The sequence below is a fragment of the Odocoileus virginianus genome, chromosome X, assembly GCF_023699985.2.
Source record: "Odocoileus virginianus isolate 20LAN1187 ecotype Illinois chromosome X, Ovbor_1.2, whole genome shotgun sequence".
Classification (NCBI taxonomy): Eukaryota; Metazoa; Chordata; class Mammalia; order Artiodactyla; family Cervidae; genus Odocoileus; species Odocoileus virginianus.
Window position 1 is genome coordinate 13543858 of NC_069708.1, and position 16971 is coordinate 13560828.

At 38.6% G+C, this 16971-nt stretch overlaps 1 protein-coding gene across 5 annotated transcripts in view; it reads left to right on the top strand.

Moving 5' to 3' along the window:
• The window catches only part of USP9X (ubiquitin specific peptidase 9 X-linked), a 122879-nt gene that overhangs the window by 26613 nt on the left and 79295 nt on the right, over positions 1-16971 (top strand). For all 5 annotated transcript variants that reach the window (XM_020875430.2, XM_020875429.2, XM_020875431.2 and 2 more), the window contains exon 2: positions 15927-16180. In XM_020875430.2, coding sequence (XP_020731089.2) covers positions 16085-16180 — 96 coding nt within the window. In that variant the 5' untranslated portion in view covers positions 15927-16084. The remainder of the gene's footprint in view (positions 1-15926; positions 16181-16971) is intronic.

Consider the following 16971-nt stretch of genomic DNA (forward strand, 5'->3'; position numbering starts at 1 on the left):
AGACTAGTGAATTCCTGAAGGGCAGAAACTGTGTGTTATTAGTCTATCTTTTCAGGGTCTGGCACAGAGTTGCTATTCAGTAATGTCACCAAGATAAAACAAATTATCTTTCTCATAGATATTTATTTCACCCTGCCTTTATTTAACAAGATTTCACCTATATAAACATACTTTAAGGAATAGGCAAGGATAAAGATAACTCTTGCATACCCTTAACACTACTGATTTGTATTAATAAGACTGCATGTTTTACCACCTTTGTTATAATTTTGCATCTAGGGACTTCCCTGGCATTCTGGTGGTTAAGACTCTGTGCTTCCACTGCACAGGGCACAGATTTGATCCCTGGTCAGGGAAACTAAAGTTCTGCATGCCGTGGCATGGCCAAAAAATATATTACATCTGATGACAGGGGGAGAACCAAGGTTGTGGATGCTGCCCAGTTATGCGTGCCATCAGCCTTATTTGGTAATTGGTGCTGGCCTTTTGTTACTCTGAACTGCGTCGCCTTAGGTTCCTCTGTCCCTGCACACGTTAATTGGGCTGGCCTGCCACTCATCCTTGGGCTTCCCTGGCGGCTCAGCGGTAAAGAATCTGCCTGCCAGCTTCTGCCAGTACAGGAGATGAGGGTTCGATCCCTGCATTGGGAAGATCCCCTGGAGGAGGAGATGGCAACCCACTCCAGTATTCTTGCCTGGAAAATTCCATGGACAAAGAATCCTGGTGGGCTACAGTCCATGGGGTCACACAGAGTCAAACACGACTGCGCACACACACGCATAGCACTTATACATATGCATACAATTTCGTTATATTCTTACAGCAACTTGAAAAGATAGCTACTATTAACGTCATTTTATACGTAAGGAAAGCAAGATACAGATGTGAAGGTACTTGTCCGGTTTGGACACCTAGTAAATAACTGAGGCAGTTTGTCTTCATTCTATATTTTTAACCACTGCACTGTATCTGACTAAATGAGTTCCATTAGCATTCCCCTTGTTACTAATTTGGCCTTCTTTTGCCAACAGCATGTAGGCATGAAATGTAGTTAAAGGGCCCTTAGCATGCAGCCTCTCGTTTTAAAGATGAGGTTCCCTTGCCTTTAGCATTTATGCTTCTTATTTCATTTGTGATCTGTCAAAAATATTGCTAACCTCTGGCCTCTTTTTTAAAGGTCTCAGTATGCTAAGTGGGGGAGGTGCCATAATTGATATTAGAATGTTTTAAACTTTTTAATGTTGTTTTCATGTTCAGTGACTTTATGTAGCTTCCTCTTTTGATTTGAGTATTAGCCTTCATGGTATATTGCAGAATGTTATTTTGAACCTTTAGGATTAATTGTACACAGTCATGCAAACTTGAAAGGATAGCTTTTTTCTTATATCTCTCAGTGGAGTCTACACGTATAAAGCAGTGTCCAACTAATGAATACATAAATAAAACGTGTAACATACAGTGGAATATTTTTCAACAGCAAAGAGAAATGATATGCGGTAAAACTTGGATGAGCCTGAAAACAGTCGTGGTGAGTGAAAGAAGCCAGTCACAAGACTCCATGTTGTATGGTGTCATTTATAAGAAGTGTTCAAAATAGGCAAATCCATAAAGACAAAGAGTATCAATTAATTTGGGGCTAGGGGTGAAGCAGGAGGGAATTGGGGGTGATTGCCACTAATAGTATGGGGTTTCTTTTTGGGGTGATACTCTAAAACTCTAAACTCTAAAACTCTAAAACTGATAGCTGTACAACTCTGAATAAACTAAATACAGTTGAATTATATCTCAAGACATTTAAAATTTATTATATCTAACCTCATGTAGTGAAGATAATCTCATTGACGAGAAGGAATTTCAAATTCTTGGTTTTTCAAATTCTTTACATTTGTGATTTAGTCTTGTGAAGATTCAAGCAAAAAGAGTACTTACCTACTGGATGCACATTGACGATGGTAATTATTGGCAATCTATCTGCCTTGTATAAAATTACTAAATGAAATGAAGTCTCTTTTCAATTTGTTGGATCAACATATTCATGATGGGATTAGTAACTTTTAAGTGAAAGTGTCACTCCCTCAACTTGTGTTGACTCTGCCAGCCTGCAAGTCTCCTTTGTCTGTGCAATTTCCCAGGCAAGAGTACTGGAGTAGGTAGCCATTTCCTTTCTCAGGGGATCTTTCTGACTCAGGGATCTAACCTGGGTCTCCAGCATTGCAGGCAAATTCTTTACCATCTGAGCCGCCAGGGAAGCCAAGTGTTAACTAATTTTGATAAAGATTGGTAAGAGTTGTTAATGAATAACTTTGAGTTGTTTATCTTAACCTGTCTTTTAACAAAGAGGAGACTGATAAGTAGGCATATGTTCTGTGATATTTGATATGTCACCGTGTCTAATATTTTAAGTTGGTGTTGCTCACTTGCTTTTTATGATTTGTTTAGGGACTAAAATATATTGAGACCTCGCACTCTTTTTAAGGATTTAATAAAGGAATATTTAAGGAAAAATATATCTTTTTTTGAGAAGTGATTTGAGTTTAGGTGAAGGATTATAATTTAGAAAGTGGTGAATATTTTGTTTCAGTGGGCAGAACTGTAAGCAGTAGGTGTCAGTGACAAGGGAAATAGACCTTAGACTCAATAAAAAAGAGACCTTGCTGAGAGCAGTGAGCTTTACAGTGTTATACTGAAAACCTTCAAGGGAAAATGTAAATGTAGAATTTCCTACAATTGGAGCAGTTTCCAAATCTTCGTAGTCTTTGAGCACCTCTCCCTGATGCCCTGCAAGGTTCTAGCTTTAAAACAAGTATCTCTATGGTGCCCTTTTTTTTCTGCTCAATTTAGAAGTATTTTCTTTTTAAAACAGATATTAAATATTAGTGTATGTGTTTTTGGGTACCTGGATGACTGTCTTATGAGTCAAGAACTGCCACACCATTTCAGCACTTAACGTTCCCTTTGTGTTTTTAATGTATTAACGTTCAACTGTACAGTTTGTCAGATGAGAGCAACAGAGGCAGATCTAACACACAAATGATGTGTTGATGTGAAGGAAAAGTGGTGTCACGGCAAATCCTGTATACAGACAGAGTGATGGAGTAATTTAAGTAGGAAAGCTATATCTCCCACATAGTACGTGATGGTAGTAAGATAGCCATGCAACACTCAAAGGAACCTATGCCCTAACAGTCAGCAGTGTGCTGCCATCTGTCACATATTATTAACATTAATAGTTTTGTTTGTATTTAGTTTGTAAACTTGTTCTGTAGTAGAGCAGTAAGCATAAGGAGTTGAATTCTAATTTCATTTATGCACATCTTTAAGCAGCATTAAAATAGAAAGTAATTTAGTTTTTTTTTAAAATACTGTTAAGGTAGAACCAGATTTGGCAAACTTGAGCCAGCTTAGTATATTATTGATGGAAATCTGATGCTTGGAGTCACATGACTGGGGCTCCAATTCCATGTTTACCAGGTTATTTCCCTATTTACTTAGTGAAAAATATATTTATACTTAAAAGGGCAGTTCACTTGTTCATTATTTTACTCAAAAGATAGGTTACTTACTGTGTAGTAATTTCGATGTCTTGTTACTGGTTTCTTTAGTTTTCCTATTGTAACATTTTCTTTAGAGCCAGCACAAATTCTGATAGGAATGCTGTGCTATGAATTGTCTTACAGATGGTAAGATTTGATTTGAGACTTTTCAAAAAGCAGGGCAAATTTTTGAAATATGGGATTTCTGTGTTAATGTTAACAGAATAATAAAAGCAACCACTTTAAAATTGTTGAGGCGGTTCATTTTATTAAGTTCAACCTGCACAGTTATGATACGTATATCAGGAACACAGAATCCTGGTAATTTACAGTTGGGAGAATACTTTTCCTCTGGACTGATCTAGAGATCATATTCATAGGGAGGGCCAGGAAAGTTCAGAATTAATTGTCAAGTGTGTGTAATAATCGAACTAGCATTTCAAGGGAGAAATAACCAGCGTTTGTTAAAACATTACTATTTATTGAGTGCCGCCTTTGTGCATGGCACTTCAAAGTCATTCTTCCATTAAAGTGTTTCAGGAATCTCTCAGGATGTTGAGAAGAAAGGGAACTAATGCTTAACTGGATACCTCTGACATTTAAAGATAATGATTACCTCATTTAATCATCACAACCGTAGCCTCGTGTCCTCCTCGGGTGAGGAGACCAAGTCCCAAAGAAGTTTGGGAATTTTGCCCAAGATCACACAGTTACGTACCAGAGTAGAAATTTAAGTTCATATATTTCTGGCTAGAGAATTGCTTTTGTATACCACACTGCTTCTGGCAAAATAAGTTTTGAGATCTTTAACAAAAGTGGTTGACTAACACACTTAATAGAATTGATGAAGTCCTTCTATTTATCTCCTCTATGGTCTTTCCTCCTATAGCGCTGAAATAGGAATAGCAATTGTAGCATAGCAGGGAGATGAGCAAAACTGTTGGCACCAGGGTATCTAGATTCGAAACTTAATTTGCTAGCTTTGTCCCCTATTTGTTATTTCATTTTAGTCAGATTACCTTTATGTGCCTCGTTTTTTTCCATCTGTAAAATGGTAATAATAATGAGTACTTAATTCTTGAGATTGAGTATTAAATGGGTTAATAGGTCAAAACTTTTAAATGATACCTGATGTGTAGTAACTGCTCAGTAGATGTTAACTGTTTGTCACTCCTGCCCCATTGCTTCCCTCATTTCCTTTTTGGTTCATTCTTTTTCTATGCTAATTCCATACTGTTTTCCTAATTTCTCGCTTTCCTCCCCATCTCTTCGTATCATTGATTTGAAATAGTTAAATATAGATTGTACTTATGACTATTAATTTTTCCAATACTTCCTAAGTTTTCATTAATGTTTTGGGTGTATATGTTTGAATACCTGTTGTTTGTAGGGCTGGACAGTCTTAAAAATCAGTGATTATAAGGACTCGTAATGCTTTTATTTCTTAAGGTAAGTGCTGTGCATTAGTCTAACCATTTTGTGTGCCTAAGTTTTTTGTATTTTATATACACATTAACCAAGAAAAAAATGTTAAAGTATATTTCAGTGACAAGATCTTACCTCAGTTTTATTTTATCTTTAAGGAGAATTCAGAATTTTTATTATTTGTATGTGGCAGGATTTTATACCGGGAAAATGAGCTGAGGAGCTAGTAAGTTGTTTGAATGATTATCATGCCAAAATTAATCTATTTGATTTTCACATATTTGTGAATATCCAAAGTTCCCTTTGGCTAAATTCTAATTTTATCCCACTGTGTTCAAAGAATAGACTTAACTTTCTGTCTTTAAATTTCTTGAGACTGACGACAGTCTAGCATGTATACTCAAGAAGACTATATATTTTGCTGTTGGATAGAGTGTTCTATAGATGTCTATATGACCTAGTTGATGTGTAGTTGTTAAAGTCTTTATTTGTTGACCTTTTGCTTAGTTCTATCTATTATTGAAAGTGGGGAGTGGGGGGATGTTGAAGTCTGTTTTTCGGCAGTGTCACTCCACATGTGGGATCTTAGTTCCCTGACCAGGGATTGAACTCATGCCCTCCATCTTAACCACTGGACTGCCAGGGAAGTCCCAAACAAACTTACCATAGCTGTTTGAAGCTATCTTTACTTGATGAAGACCCCCTCAAAGTCGTTTGGTTTTTGCTTGCCTTCTTCTCCCCACCCCCGGTGTATGGGGCACACTTTCCTGTTTCTTTGCATATCTGGTAATTTTATTTATTGTGAAAATCGGACCTTTCATATAATGCAGCAAATTTGTATACTGAGTCCCCAGTACCCCCATCCCCAGGGCCTTGTTACTTGCTCACCTATTTGTCTACTGACTGGCTAGACTACTTTAAAGAAGTCTGTTTTCCCTGCATTGTTCAGCCTGCGCTTTTGCTCTGCAGCGGGCACAGCTTTAGTCACACACACAGCCATCCTGGGACAACAGTGGTTTTAGGGAGGCTTTGTGATGATCTCCCTCTCAAGCTGTCTCCCGCTGTTGGCATCACCTGCAAATGTTAGTGTCCACTAAAAATGTTGGCTGATTGCTGTATTGTTTTAGGTGATATCCTGGGATTTAATTGCCCCACAGCCTTATCCACCTCAATTTCCCCTACTTTCCAAAGGGGTAATCTTTGAGGTCAGTCTTTTAGGTTTGTTCTGACCTCAGGGAGGCTCTTCTTGGCTGTTTTTTCCCCTTGTTCTTTCTGGTAAAGTTGAGCTTGTTGCTGTTATCAGACAGACAGCCCTTTAAATTGCTTATTACCTCAGCCTCCATTATGTTCAAGTGCAGCCTCAGGCATGAACTTCCCTTTACTCTGTTCCAAGTAAAGTCAGCTCACTTGGAGACAACTTCAGAGAGCCCTTCTGGCCTCCTTCTCCCCTTGAACAAAACCTTTACGCCATTGCTTCAGAATTGGGGTCGAACAGTGGCCCTGCTTCAAGGGGTGCTTGCCAGTGACACCCCTGCTTCATGAGCAGCGCTGAGGGGAGCAGCAGCCTCTAGTTTCTTGGTGTGGAACCTCAGTCATGTGCGTGAGACGGAGGGTCATTAGGACCGCGTTATTCTCGGCCTGCTGAACCTGGGGTCAAAGCTTCTGCTCTGCCAGCGGGACCTGGATGGAAGGAAGGAGCCCCACCCAGGCTTCTCAGCTGCTCTTCGCTGCAGTAGGAGCCTCTGCAGCTGAGAGTTGAGGATGATGAGGGTCTTCCTCCTCTCAAGGGGAGGGTGGGGTTGACTGGGAGTTAGGGGGCAAGAGCCCTGTGTTCCTCTCTGTACCCACCTGGAATGGAGCTTCTGTCCTGCTGAGCTGGCTCAACATGCCAGACTCTCTGTTTTTACTGAGTAGATTTTTTTAGTATTCATTTGCTGTATACCCTTAGGATGATTCCTGGAGACTTACAAAAAGTTTTTTTAATGGTTTTTACCAGTTACAGTTGATTCACTGGCGAGAGCGTCCACAGAGCTTCTGATGCCATCATTCCACAAGTCTTTTTTTTTTTTTTTTTGCCACACAGTGCAGCATACAATTCGGAAAAGGCAATGGCACCCCACTCCAGTACTCTTGCCTGGAAAATCCCATGGATGGAGGAGCCTGGTAGGCTGCAGTCCATGGAGTCGCTAGGAGTCAGACATGACTGAGCGACTTCACTTTCACTTTTCACTTTCATGCATTGGAGAAGGCAATGGCAACCCACTCCAGTGTTCTTGCCTGGAGAATCCCAGGGACGGGGGAGCCTGGTGGGCTGCTGTCTGTGGGGTCGCACAGAGTCGGACACGACTGAAGCGATGCAGCAGCAGCATACAAGGATCTTAGTCCCCCAACCAGGGATCCAGTCAGTCTCCCCTGTGTTGAGGGGAGGGAGAGTTTTAACCACTGAACTGCCAGGGAAGTCCCCTATAAGTCATTTTTAATTTATTACTCATTGCCTACAGCCACTAAAAAAATTCACATTTGAGAATGCTTTGGGAAGGATGCTAGAATTTATTGAAGCTTTTATGTACATATGAAAACTTCTTGTACCCCAGTTGTGTACGTATGGCTTGATAGACACAGTATGGAGAAGTTTTGAATAAAAAGGACCATTTACTGAGCATTTCTAAATGAATAAATTTCTGTTGCCACAGAGTTGAGAATGCAGGATGCAGTTCTGTTGTGATGACTTCTAGGAAGTACTAGTGGATGTACGTAGTGATTTGGTGACAAATTAATGGTGTGTGTGTTTAATAGTGATAATAGAATATGGACATTTAGCTTAAGTAATGTATTTAGATTTAATAAAGATTAATTAGACATCTTTGTTTGCATTAGCCTGAGTTATTGATCGAATTTGAAGCTATCTAAAACTAGCATCACACTGAAGGGGTGGGGACTCTGTTTAATATAGCTGCCTTGACTGGTTTTGTGTATAATTTATCGTAATAATGTGTGATAAGAATGATGAGTCCTGTTATAATGATAATGGCAGTGCTGGTGGAACTACGAAAAGAAAGGCCTTTACTCTTGAGTGAAGGCTACATTTTAAAATTACCTAGGGATATTTAGGTTTATAGTTATGGACATGAAATGGCATTTTCCCATTGAACTATTGTTTTTTATAACATCATTTTTGATTATGCCATGTTTCTTAGGAGTACAGCTATTGTGCTTTAGAAGAAAATATGTTGTGATATGTAGCCATTAAAGGTGAATATAGAAGAATACTTAGCATGAGGAAATTATAAATTAGGTGAAAAATCCAGTTTTATCAAATGTGCTTCTGCATCATAAATGTTTTGATACTGTATCTTGGAGGTCTGGATATGGTGAGATTAATGGTAGTTTTCTCCCTATTTGCAAGCATTATTCGTGCGTGGCCTGGTAGTTAAGACTGTAGAACCCTGGAACTTGTACTGACTCAAGTTAGAATTCTGGCCCTTCCACTTGACTGCCTCTTCACTCTGCCTCACTTTCTGAGGCTTGTCAACCTGATTGTGATAGTATTGAAATTGGGGAATGAGAGATAGACTTGGAAGGATAAGTTAGGGCTGATTGTGATTGATCTTGAACAAAATTATGTAAAAAGTAGACAGGAGGAAGCCACTAAAGGTTTCAGAGACTGAAAGTGTTGAGAGATTAATTTAGCAATAATATACTAAAAAGATTGGTAGTGTGGAGACCATCCAGGATGTTAAAATTGGAGTCTAGCCTGGAGTGGTGTGAGTGGGAGTGGAAAAAATGATGTTGGACATGTCGTAAAAGGAATTAATAGAACTGGAAAGGGAGAGGTTTGACTTGTAGTTTACCACCACCACCCCCTTTTTTTTTTGTTTGTTTTGAGTGTTTACCTATTGTGTGCCAATGAATTCTTGGGATTCAATGATGAGCAAAGCTCATACAGTTTCAGCCCTTAGAGTTTTTTTTTTTTTTTTAAACTGTTCCTTGAGGCACGTGGGATCTTTGTTCCCCTATCACGGATCAAACCCGTGGCCCCTACAGTGGAATTTCAGAGTCCTAACCACCGGACTGCCAGGGAATTCTCGCTTGTGGAGCTTTTCTGTTCTGGTAGGGAGAGAGATCATACACAGGTGCTATGAAAGAAAAGTGCAGTTTCCTCTGAGAGCCGCTGAGAGGAGTACTTGATGGATTCTGAGTAAGGAGAGTTGAGGATTGGTGAATCAGTATGGGCAAGACTAAGACCACTTTTGCAAAGGCTGCACAGTCAGCATGAGAAAGTGCATTTTGAAGGAACAAGAAGTTTTGGGTAGAGTAAGTTGCAAGATGAGCCCGAAGGTGGGTGTTCAAGAGCCACTAGACCATTAGAGAAGTATTTTGGTTTTCATCAGGTCTTTGAGGATTTTTAAGCAGGGCCATGATATTTTAGGGTTTGCATTTTAATAAAATTCAATAGTGATCATTTTTAATGCCAAAAAAAGAGAAACATAATTGGCACAGACAGGCCTGACAGTAACCATACTTTTAAGAGAAAAATCAGTCTCTTATCCTTGCCTCCCACCTTCCCCTCCCTCTTAATTCTCCCTCTTCAAATATGGAAGATTGGGGGCTGTAGAGAATCTTCATGATATATAATGGAAGAGCCAACGGCTTTGAGAATCTAAAAAGATGTTAATGCCATTTTGGACAAGCTGAAGTTACTTAATCTCTTAGCTTCTGCTTCTGTTTGTTAAATTGGACTGATAATCATGGAATAGGTATCCTGGTGATTAAATGAGATTATATAAATAAAGGACCCACTATTGTGCCTCGTACATAAGTGCTCATAACTTTTCTAGAGTAATGTACAAATTAAGATGGAACTGGAAGGGAACCTGGGATATTGTGATTTATAATAAGAAATGGTCTATATCCCAGTTATTGGCAACTGAGCTTTTAAAACTTGGCATTATCTAAGTGGTGAGGATCTGGAAGGTGTCTGTTGTTATGTTAATGAAATAACTTGAAAAGCCCCTCGATCGCCAAGGATGGGCGCTAGTTGCCAGGGAAGCCAACCCTATGAATAATGTTCTCTCTCCCTTCCTAAAGGAAGGGGAGAAAGGCTTAGAGGTCCTTAGTGGCCAGCGATCTAATCAGTTGTGCCTAGGTAATGAAGCCTTCCTAAAACCCCAAAAGGATGGGTTTCAGAGAGCTTCCAGTTTGGTGAACCCATGGAAATATGGGGCGAGTGGTGAGCCCAAAGAGGACATGGAAATTCCATGCCTTTTCTCCATACCTTGCCCTATACCATCTGGCTGTTCTAAACTTACACCCTTTTACAATAAATAAACCAACAATTTAGTAAGTAAAATGTTTCTTTGATTTCTGTGAGCTGCTCTAGCAAATTAACCCAAGGAGGGAATCTTTGGGGCCTCCATTCTGTAGCCTGTCGGTCAGAAGCACAGATTTGTGGCTGATAGGTGAAGTGGGGGGAGGGTCAATCTTGTAACACTGAGCCCATAGCAAGTGGAATCTGAAGCTGTCTGAAGATAGTGTCAGAATTGAGTTGAATTGTAGGACATCCAGCTGGTATTGATAATTACTTGGTGTGGGGCAAAAAAACACCCATTGTAAATAATGGGATACAGAATTGTAGAGCCACAGAGAAACTTTGAATGGAATAGAACCAACAACTCCACAAAAGAAAAAATTCCTTGGATAGTATAAATACTGAAATGTGTTTTGCCTTACCCACTAAAGTGGTTATGGATCATGGTGTATTAATATAATTGATTGTGAGGTCTGTCACAAGTAATAGTAATAAGTAGTTAAATAATTAGTTAAAACAAATACAACGACAATGTTTGCAAATGAGTTTATCTAAAAATTAGTCAGGATTATCCCCCAATAATTTTCACTTAACATTTCAATGTTATCTTCGAAGGGATTTTTTAAAAACCAGAAGTCCAGGTATTGTACAAATAATTAAAAGTACATACCTGTTTTTGATTGTTTGTTTTTTTTTTTAATTTCATGTTCTATTTCATACATGTTGAGGATTTTGGCAGTTTTTCTCTGTCCATGGAAGTGTGTCAAACCTGTAATACCCCATGTGTGCCATTTGTTATGTTGTAGAAGAACTGCTATGTAGGGAAGGATACTTTTTCTTCCAGACTACAATGCATAAAAAGTTTGCTTTTAAACATGTTGAATCTGTCATAGCAATAGAAATTCCAATTTAAGATTCAAGAAGATCTAAGTACTCTGGGCTTAAAATAAGCCAATACACTAAAATAGTGGTTATTTTGAAATAAAGCTTAGTACTTAAAAGATGTTTCATATTGACTTGTAATAAAGATGAGACGACTTACATATTTTGCAGTAAAATTTTAAACCAACATGTAAGTTCTTTTTCTGTTATGTGCTAGAGTATTAATTCCAAAATAATAGTTTGTCTAATTAGTTGTAATTAAGGTTTTCATTTTGTAGTGATTGGTCAGAGTAGTAAGGTCTAGTGCTAGGTATGTACAGGTTGTGTGTGTTTCACAGTTACGTCTCTCACCTCTTGAGTCAAGTATTTTAAGAGGAAAACAAGGGTAATAGATGCCAATTAAACATAGAAAGTCACTAGATGGAGAAAGATATTGAATAATTTTCCCCTTTGGTTTTCATACATAAAACCAGAATAGGTTAGGTTTTCAAGATAATTTCACGAATGTATATAAGGATGATCTGTCAGATTAGTTTTAATGAACTCATTTTGGTGATCAGTAAATAATTTGTTGGACTTGGCATTGTTGCTTGTTTATCTCTCAGCACAATGTGTAATGTTAGTTCCACAAGAGCAGAGAGATTTGCCAGCTGTGTAATGGCATGTATTTATTCCTTTAAGCTTAAAACAATATGTGGCCCACTGTAGATACTCAGCATATATTTCTTAAATGACTAAGCTTTGAGTTTTTATTTTAACGTCCTTTATATTTTGGATGAAAAGAGGAAAATTTAGAAAGAGAAGGGACTCTTTAAGTATAGTAGGATCATATATGTGGAATTGTAGAGACTTTCAGTGTGTTGTATAAAAGAGATTCTGGAATGTAGGGAAAGTTTGAGCAGAGATGGAAGAATGTAGAGAAGGACCATTCTTTGTCTTGAGGGTTTCTGTGGTATTAAGGCCCTTGCATTGGAAAGCTGCTATAGAAATTCAGTCATACAAAGTTTAAAATAAATACAAATGGTTGATGTTTATGGAATACTAGGTTATTTAGTATAATGGGTGACCAAGCTTTATCCAGGTAAACGTGATGCTGTTCCCATTTTGGAAGATGCTAAGTTTGAATACAAAAATACTGTAGGTTCTAAAGGGACTATCCTTTTCAACAAAATAACACTAAGGTAAATGGAAAAGGCCTCAGTCTGAGACCTCTCCCCAGATAAAACACCTAATATTGCCATTTTGTATTGCAGAAAATCCAAGTTGCATTCTGGTAAAATTCATATGGAAGGGAGGGAGAACAACGACCCTTGCAGTACTCTTGTTTTTCTAAAATAAAATGTTTAAGTTTCAGACTTTACTTCGTACAGTAATCACATTGTGATTTGTTGACTTTTAGTGTTCCTACAGGAAGTGGTGGGTATTGTGTCAGATTTTAAATGATTTGAATGATTATTGAGTTGCTCAGTTCTGTGTAGGATACTGCTACTTTGACTTGGTAGAAAGTTTGTTCTAACTCAGCTATGAATGAAAATGCCTAAATATCTGTGACTTGGAAGAGAAACTCCTTTAGAACCTTGAGAGTACTTCTTGTAATCAAGTAAAGGAGTGTGATAGCCATTCAAATCCCATCTGCTTGAATTGAATGGGATTTATTAAGAAAGGTACCAGTGTTCCAGGGGATTCCCTGATGGTTCAGATGGTAAAGAATCTGCCTGCAGTGCAGGAGACCCAGGTTCGATCCCTGGGTGGGGAAGATCCCCTGGAGAAGGGAATGGCTACCCACTCCAGTATTCTTGACTGGGAAATCCCATGGCAGAGGAGCCTGGCGGGCTACAGTCCATGAGGTGGCAAAGAATTGGACATGACTGAGCGACTAACATTTCACTTAAAAAAAAAATTAAGAAAGCTACCAGTGTTGGAAATTCCCTGGCTGTCAGTCGTTAGGACTGCACTCTCACTGCCGGTGACCCAGGTTCGATCCCTGTGGGGAACTAAAGTCTTGAAAGCTCTGTGGTGTAGCCCAAAAAAAAGAAGAAAAGAAAAAGGAGGAAAAAAATAGTTATTCTTGGGTGACAAAGTTGTAGCGTATCTTTGAATTTTTTTTTCCCCTCCATTCAGACTTTCCAAATTATATTTGAATACATTATTTTCAAATTTTTAGCTCAAATATTCACTAACCCTGCACAGTACACTATAGAAAAGGAAAATTAAAATTGTCACTTTGCTGACAAAGGTCCATATAGTCAAAGCTATGGTTTTTCCAGTAGTCATATATGAATGTGAGAGTTGGACCCTAAAGAAGGCTGAGCGCCAGAGAATTGACACTTTCAAAGTGTGGTGCTGGAGAAGACTCTAGAGAGTCCCTTGAACTGCATGGAGATCCAACCAGTGAATCCTAAAGGAAATAACCCTGGATATTCATTGGAAGGACTGATGCTGAAGCTGAAGCTTTGTCTGATGCAAAGAGCCAACTCATTGGAAAAGATGCTGATGCTGGGAAAAATTGAGGGCAAGAAGAGAATGGGGCAACATAATGAGATGGTTGGATGGCATCACCGACTCAATGACATGATTTTGAGCAAACTTAGGGAGATAGTGAAGGACAGAGAAGCCTGGTTCGCTTCAGTTCACGGAATCACAGAGTTGGACATGGCTTAGCGACTGAACAACAACCCATATGATGCTAACGAATCCATCTCCCACTCTTTTGTGAGCAATAGCGTTCTCTTCAAGACCCCCACCCCCAAGTTTTCCTTCAGTTTCTGACCTAAAGTCAACTGTTTAGTGGATGTTTTCACTGTTGTTTCAGCATCAAAAACTGTACTTGTCACTGATGTGACTACTATCTACTTACTATTCTCTTCCCTCCCCTTTGAAAAGAAGTGGAAAGGAAATCAAAGTTCAGGATTGTAAAAGCCGAGGAACCTCAGAGGTTCAGGTACAGACATGGGAGTAGTGGCAGCCAGTTGCGGCTAATTCTGAGAAGAGGACAGACAGGGTGAACAGCAACAGACGGTCATTTGACTATCACCTGTCAATTAGTAGAGCATTGGTCAGTGAACCAGACCTTCTTCCCCCTCCAAAGTACATATTTATAAAGATTTGCATGTAATTTGAGGGGAGTTAATCCTCAAACCTGTCCATAGACCTCAACTGAGGTCTAAGACCCACTGGCTTAAAATAGTCTTGATAGCTTAGATACAACTAGATGATGAGAGAGAATGGAAGAAAGGAAGGGGGAAGCAGAGGCATTCTTTTAAGATTTGGGGGGAAAGGGAAGGGCAGAAGTTGGTGAATTTTCATTTTGGTAATGAAGATTCAAGCACATTTTTTATAGGCTGAGAGACATCCAGGAAAAGATTGAGGGGGGTGACAATTGGGATATCATTCATTGGGGATCATGAGTAATGGGATCAAAAGGAAGAGATTGGAGCAGGGTTGAAGTAGAAAAGATTGAAGTTGAATCGGTTAGCTGATGTTTTGAGTGGTAAGAAAAAGAATAGTTAAACAATTTGCCAGCCAACCCAAAATGGCTGAAGAAAGTGATAGGTCGGTTTTTCTGTGTTTTTTAAATTGTCTACTTCATGTAAAACTTTTTTGTAGTGTAGGTTGTATAAAAATGGAAAGCAAAAGTGAGAGAGAGGCTGTTCAACCATATTACCTTTTGTTTTTCCACTTTGCGTATTAAATAAAGGTTTTTCCGTTTTTAGCCTCACCAGTACTTGATATTATCAGTCTTAAACTTTTTGTTATTCCAGTTTGATAAGTGAAAGGAAATCTTCTTAGAACTCCATCTCTGGGTTAAGTGATTGTATTTAAGTTTGAGGCAAACATGGAGTAAATGGAAATGTGGTTTCCTGAAAACTAAATACCTGTAAATCAATCAGTTGAGGTTCTCATTCTTGTGACATATTAGAATTAGTTATGGGGGAGATTTTTTTAAAAGGACTGATGCCTAGGCTTAACTCCAAATATTGTAATTTATTCATTCTGGAGAGGAGTTTAGACATCAGTGTTTTTAAAAGCACCTTGGATGATTTTACTCTGCAGCCAAGAATACAGAATTGAGGATTTGGTGGTCTTCCTCTATACACCTTTGCTGCTCAGGTAGCAAAGAAGAATTCCATTGTTAAACAGCTTGGGTCTGGAGCCCTGCCGTGGCTCTGGGAGTGCCTGTGGCCAAAACCTTCCCAAAAGGGAAAAGTCAAGGTCATTTGACAAAACAGGTTGTATTGGAGGAGTAGGATCCAATTTGAACCCTCTCCAAAGAAAAAGTCCCCCAAAGTTTTAAAGTTTCTGTTAAAACCACTTGTACATTTGTTTAGAAACCATTTTAATACCCATGTACCAGTGATAAATGTTAGTTGTACAGTTCTTCCTGAAATATTTTTAATAATCAGATTTTATTACTTGGTTTATGTCTTAAATAGGTTTGTGAAATTGTGTATATTCAAGGCATTAGCAAATTGAAGACAGTTTTTGCCACTCCATAATTGAAATAACAGCCAAGTAAATAACCTTGATAAGGTCTTTGGAATCCCAGGAGGAAACTGAAATATTATGAGGCTGTACTTGTATGTTTTCTTGATGTAACTACTGATACACTATTATCAGTTTATTTAAATACAGTATTAATGAAACTAACTTTTCACTTTGTCCTCTCTTTTATATAGCCACCTTTTCCTGACTAGATTCACTGGTAATATTGAATTTGAACAGTTCCTTGATGTTTTTTATGTCTAAAACAAATGTGCTTTTTTTTTTTTTTCTTGTAGGTTATGCAATGGTCTCTGCAAGATGGTTTATTCTTGAATTGGAGCTTTTTAAGACTGACAAATGCTGGTACTTCATCTTCTATAAGTGGACTATAATTTCTTTTTTCAAGACAACTACATAAGCAGACAAAATTGCAAAGATCTGCCCTGTGTCGAGTATGACAGCCACGACTCGTGGCTCTCCAGTAGGAGGGAATGACAGCCAGGGCCAGGCTCCTGATGGACAGTCTCAGCCCGCCCTCCAGCAGAATCAGGTAGGAAGTCTAAGATTCTAGTTAAAGCTACGTTGGCGTATCTGTTACGGATGCAGATATCCCATGTTCTGAATAATTAGGAGCATGTTCTCAATAATTTGGGAAGTAACCATAAAGCTGTTATTAAGAAAAATAAACACGTGTCCTACACAGTAACAAGAATCTCAAATGCTGTATAGGTGGTGATGCTGATGCTTGGGTCTGTAGCCCCTTTTTTCCCCTCTGGTGTCTTATTCTACCAGTAATCGTTAAAGTTAAGCCCTTTGTCAGTTCCAGAGCAAAGCATTAAGTCATTTGATGTAGCCTGTGGTGAGAGTATGGACTCAAGTCATGTTGCTATGTTCACATTTTAGCTTTGCACCATGCGATGCTAGCTTTATGACTCTGGGTAAATTATATGACCTTTTAAGCCTCAGTTTTTTCTGCTGTAAAAAGATAACAATACTGTAACTACCGCATGGGATCATTAAGAGGATCAAATGAAATAATATTTTCTAAGAGCTTAAAATAGATTTTGGTATCAAGATTTTATGCTGACCTCAAAACTCAGAGGGTAATATTCTTTTTCTGTTCTCTGGGTGAATTTGTGTAAGATTTCAGTTATTTCTGCAATAATAATTTCACCAGTAAAATTGAAACAGTCTGGCCTGGGGCTTTATTTGTGGAAAGGATATAACTGCAAATCCAGCTTTTTTTTTAACAGGGGGATTTTCTGATATGTATGTATGTATGTGTGTGTGTGTGTGTGTGAGTGAGTGTGACTTTTGGTAATGTGTTTTCTCAAGGAATTT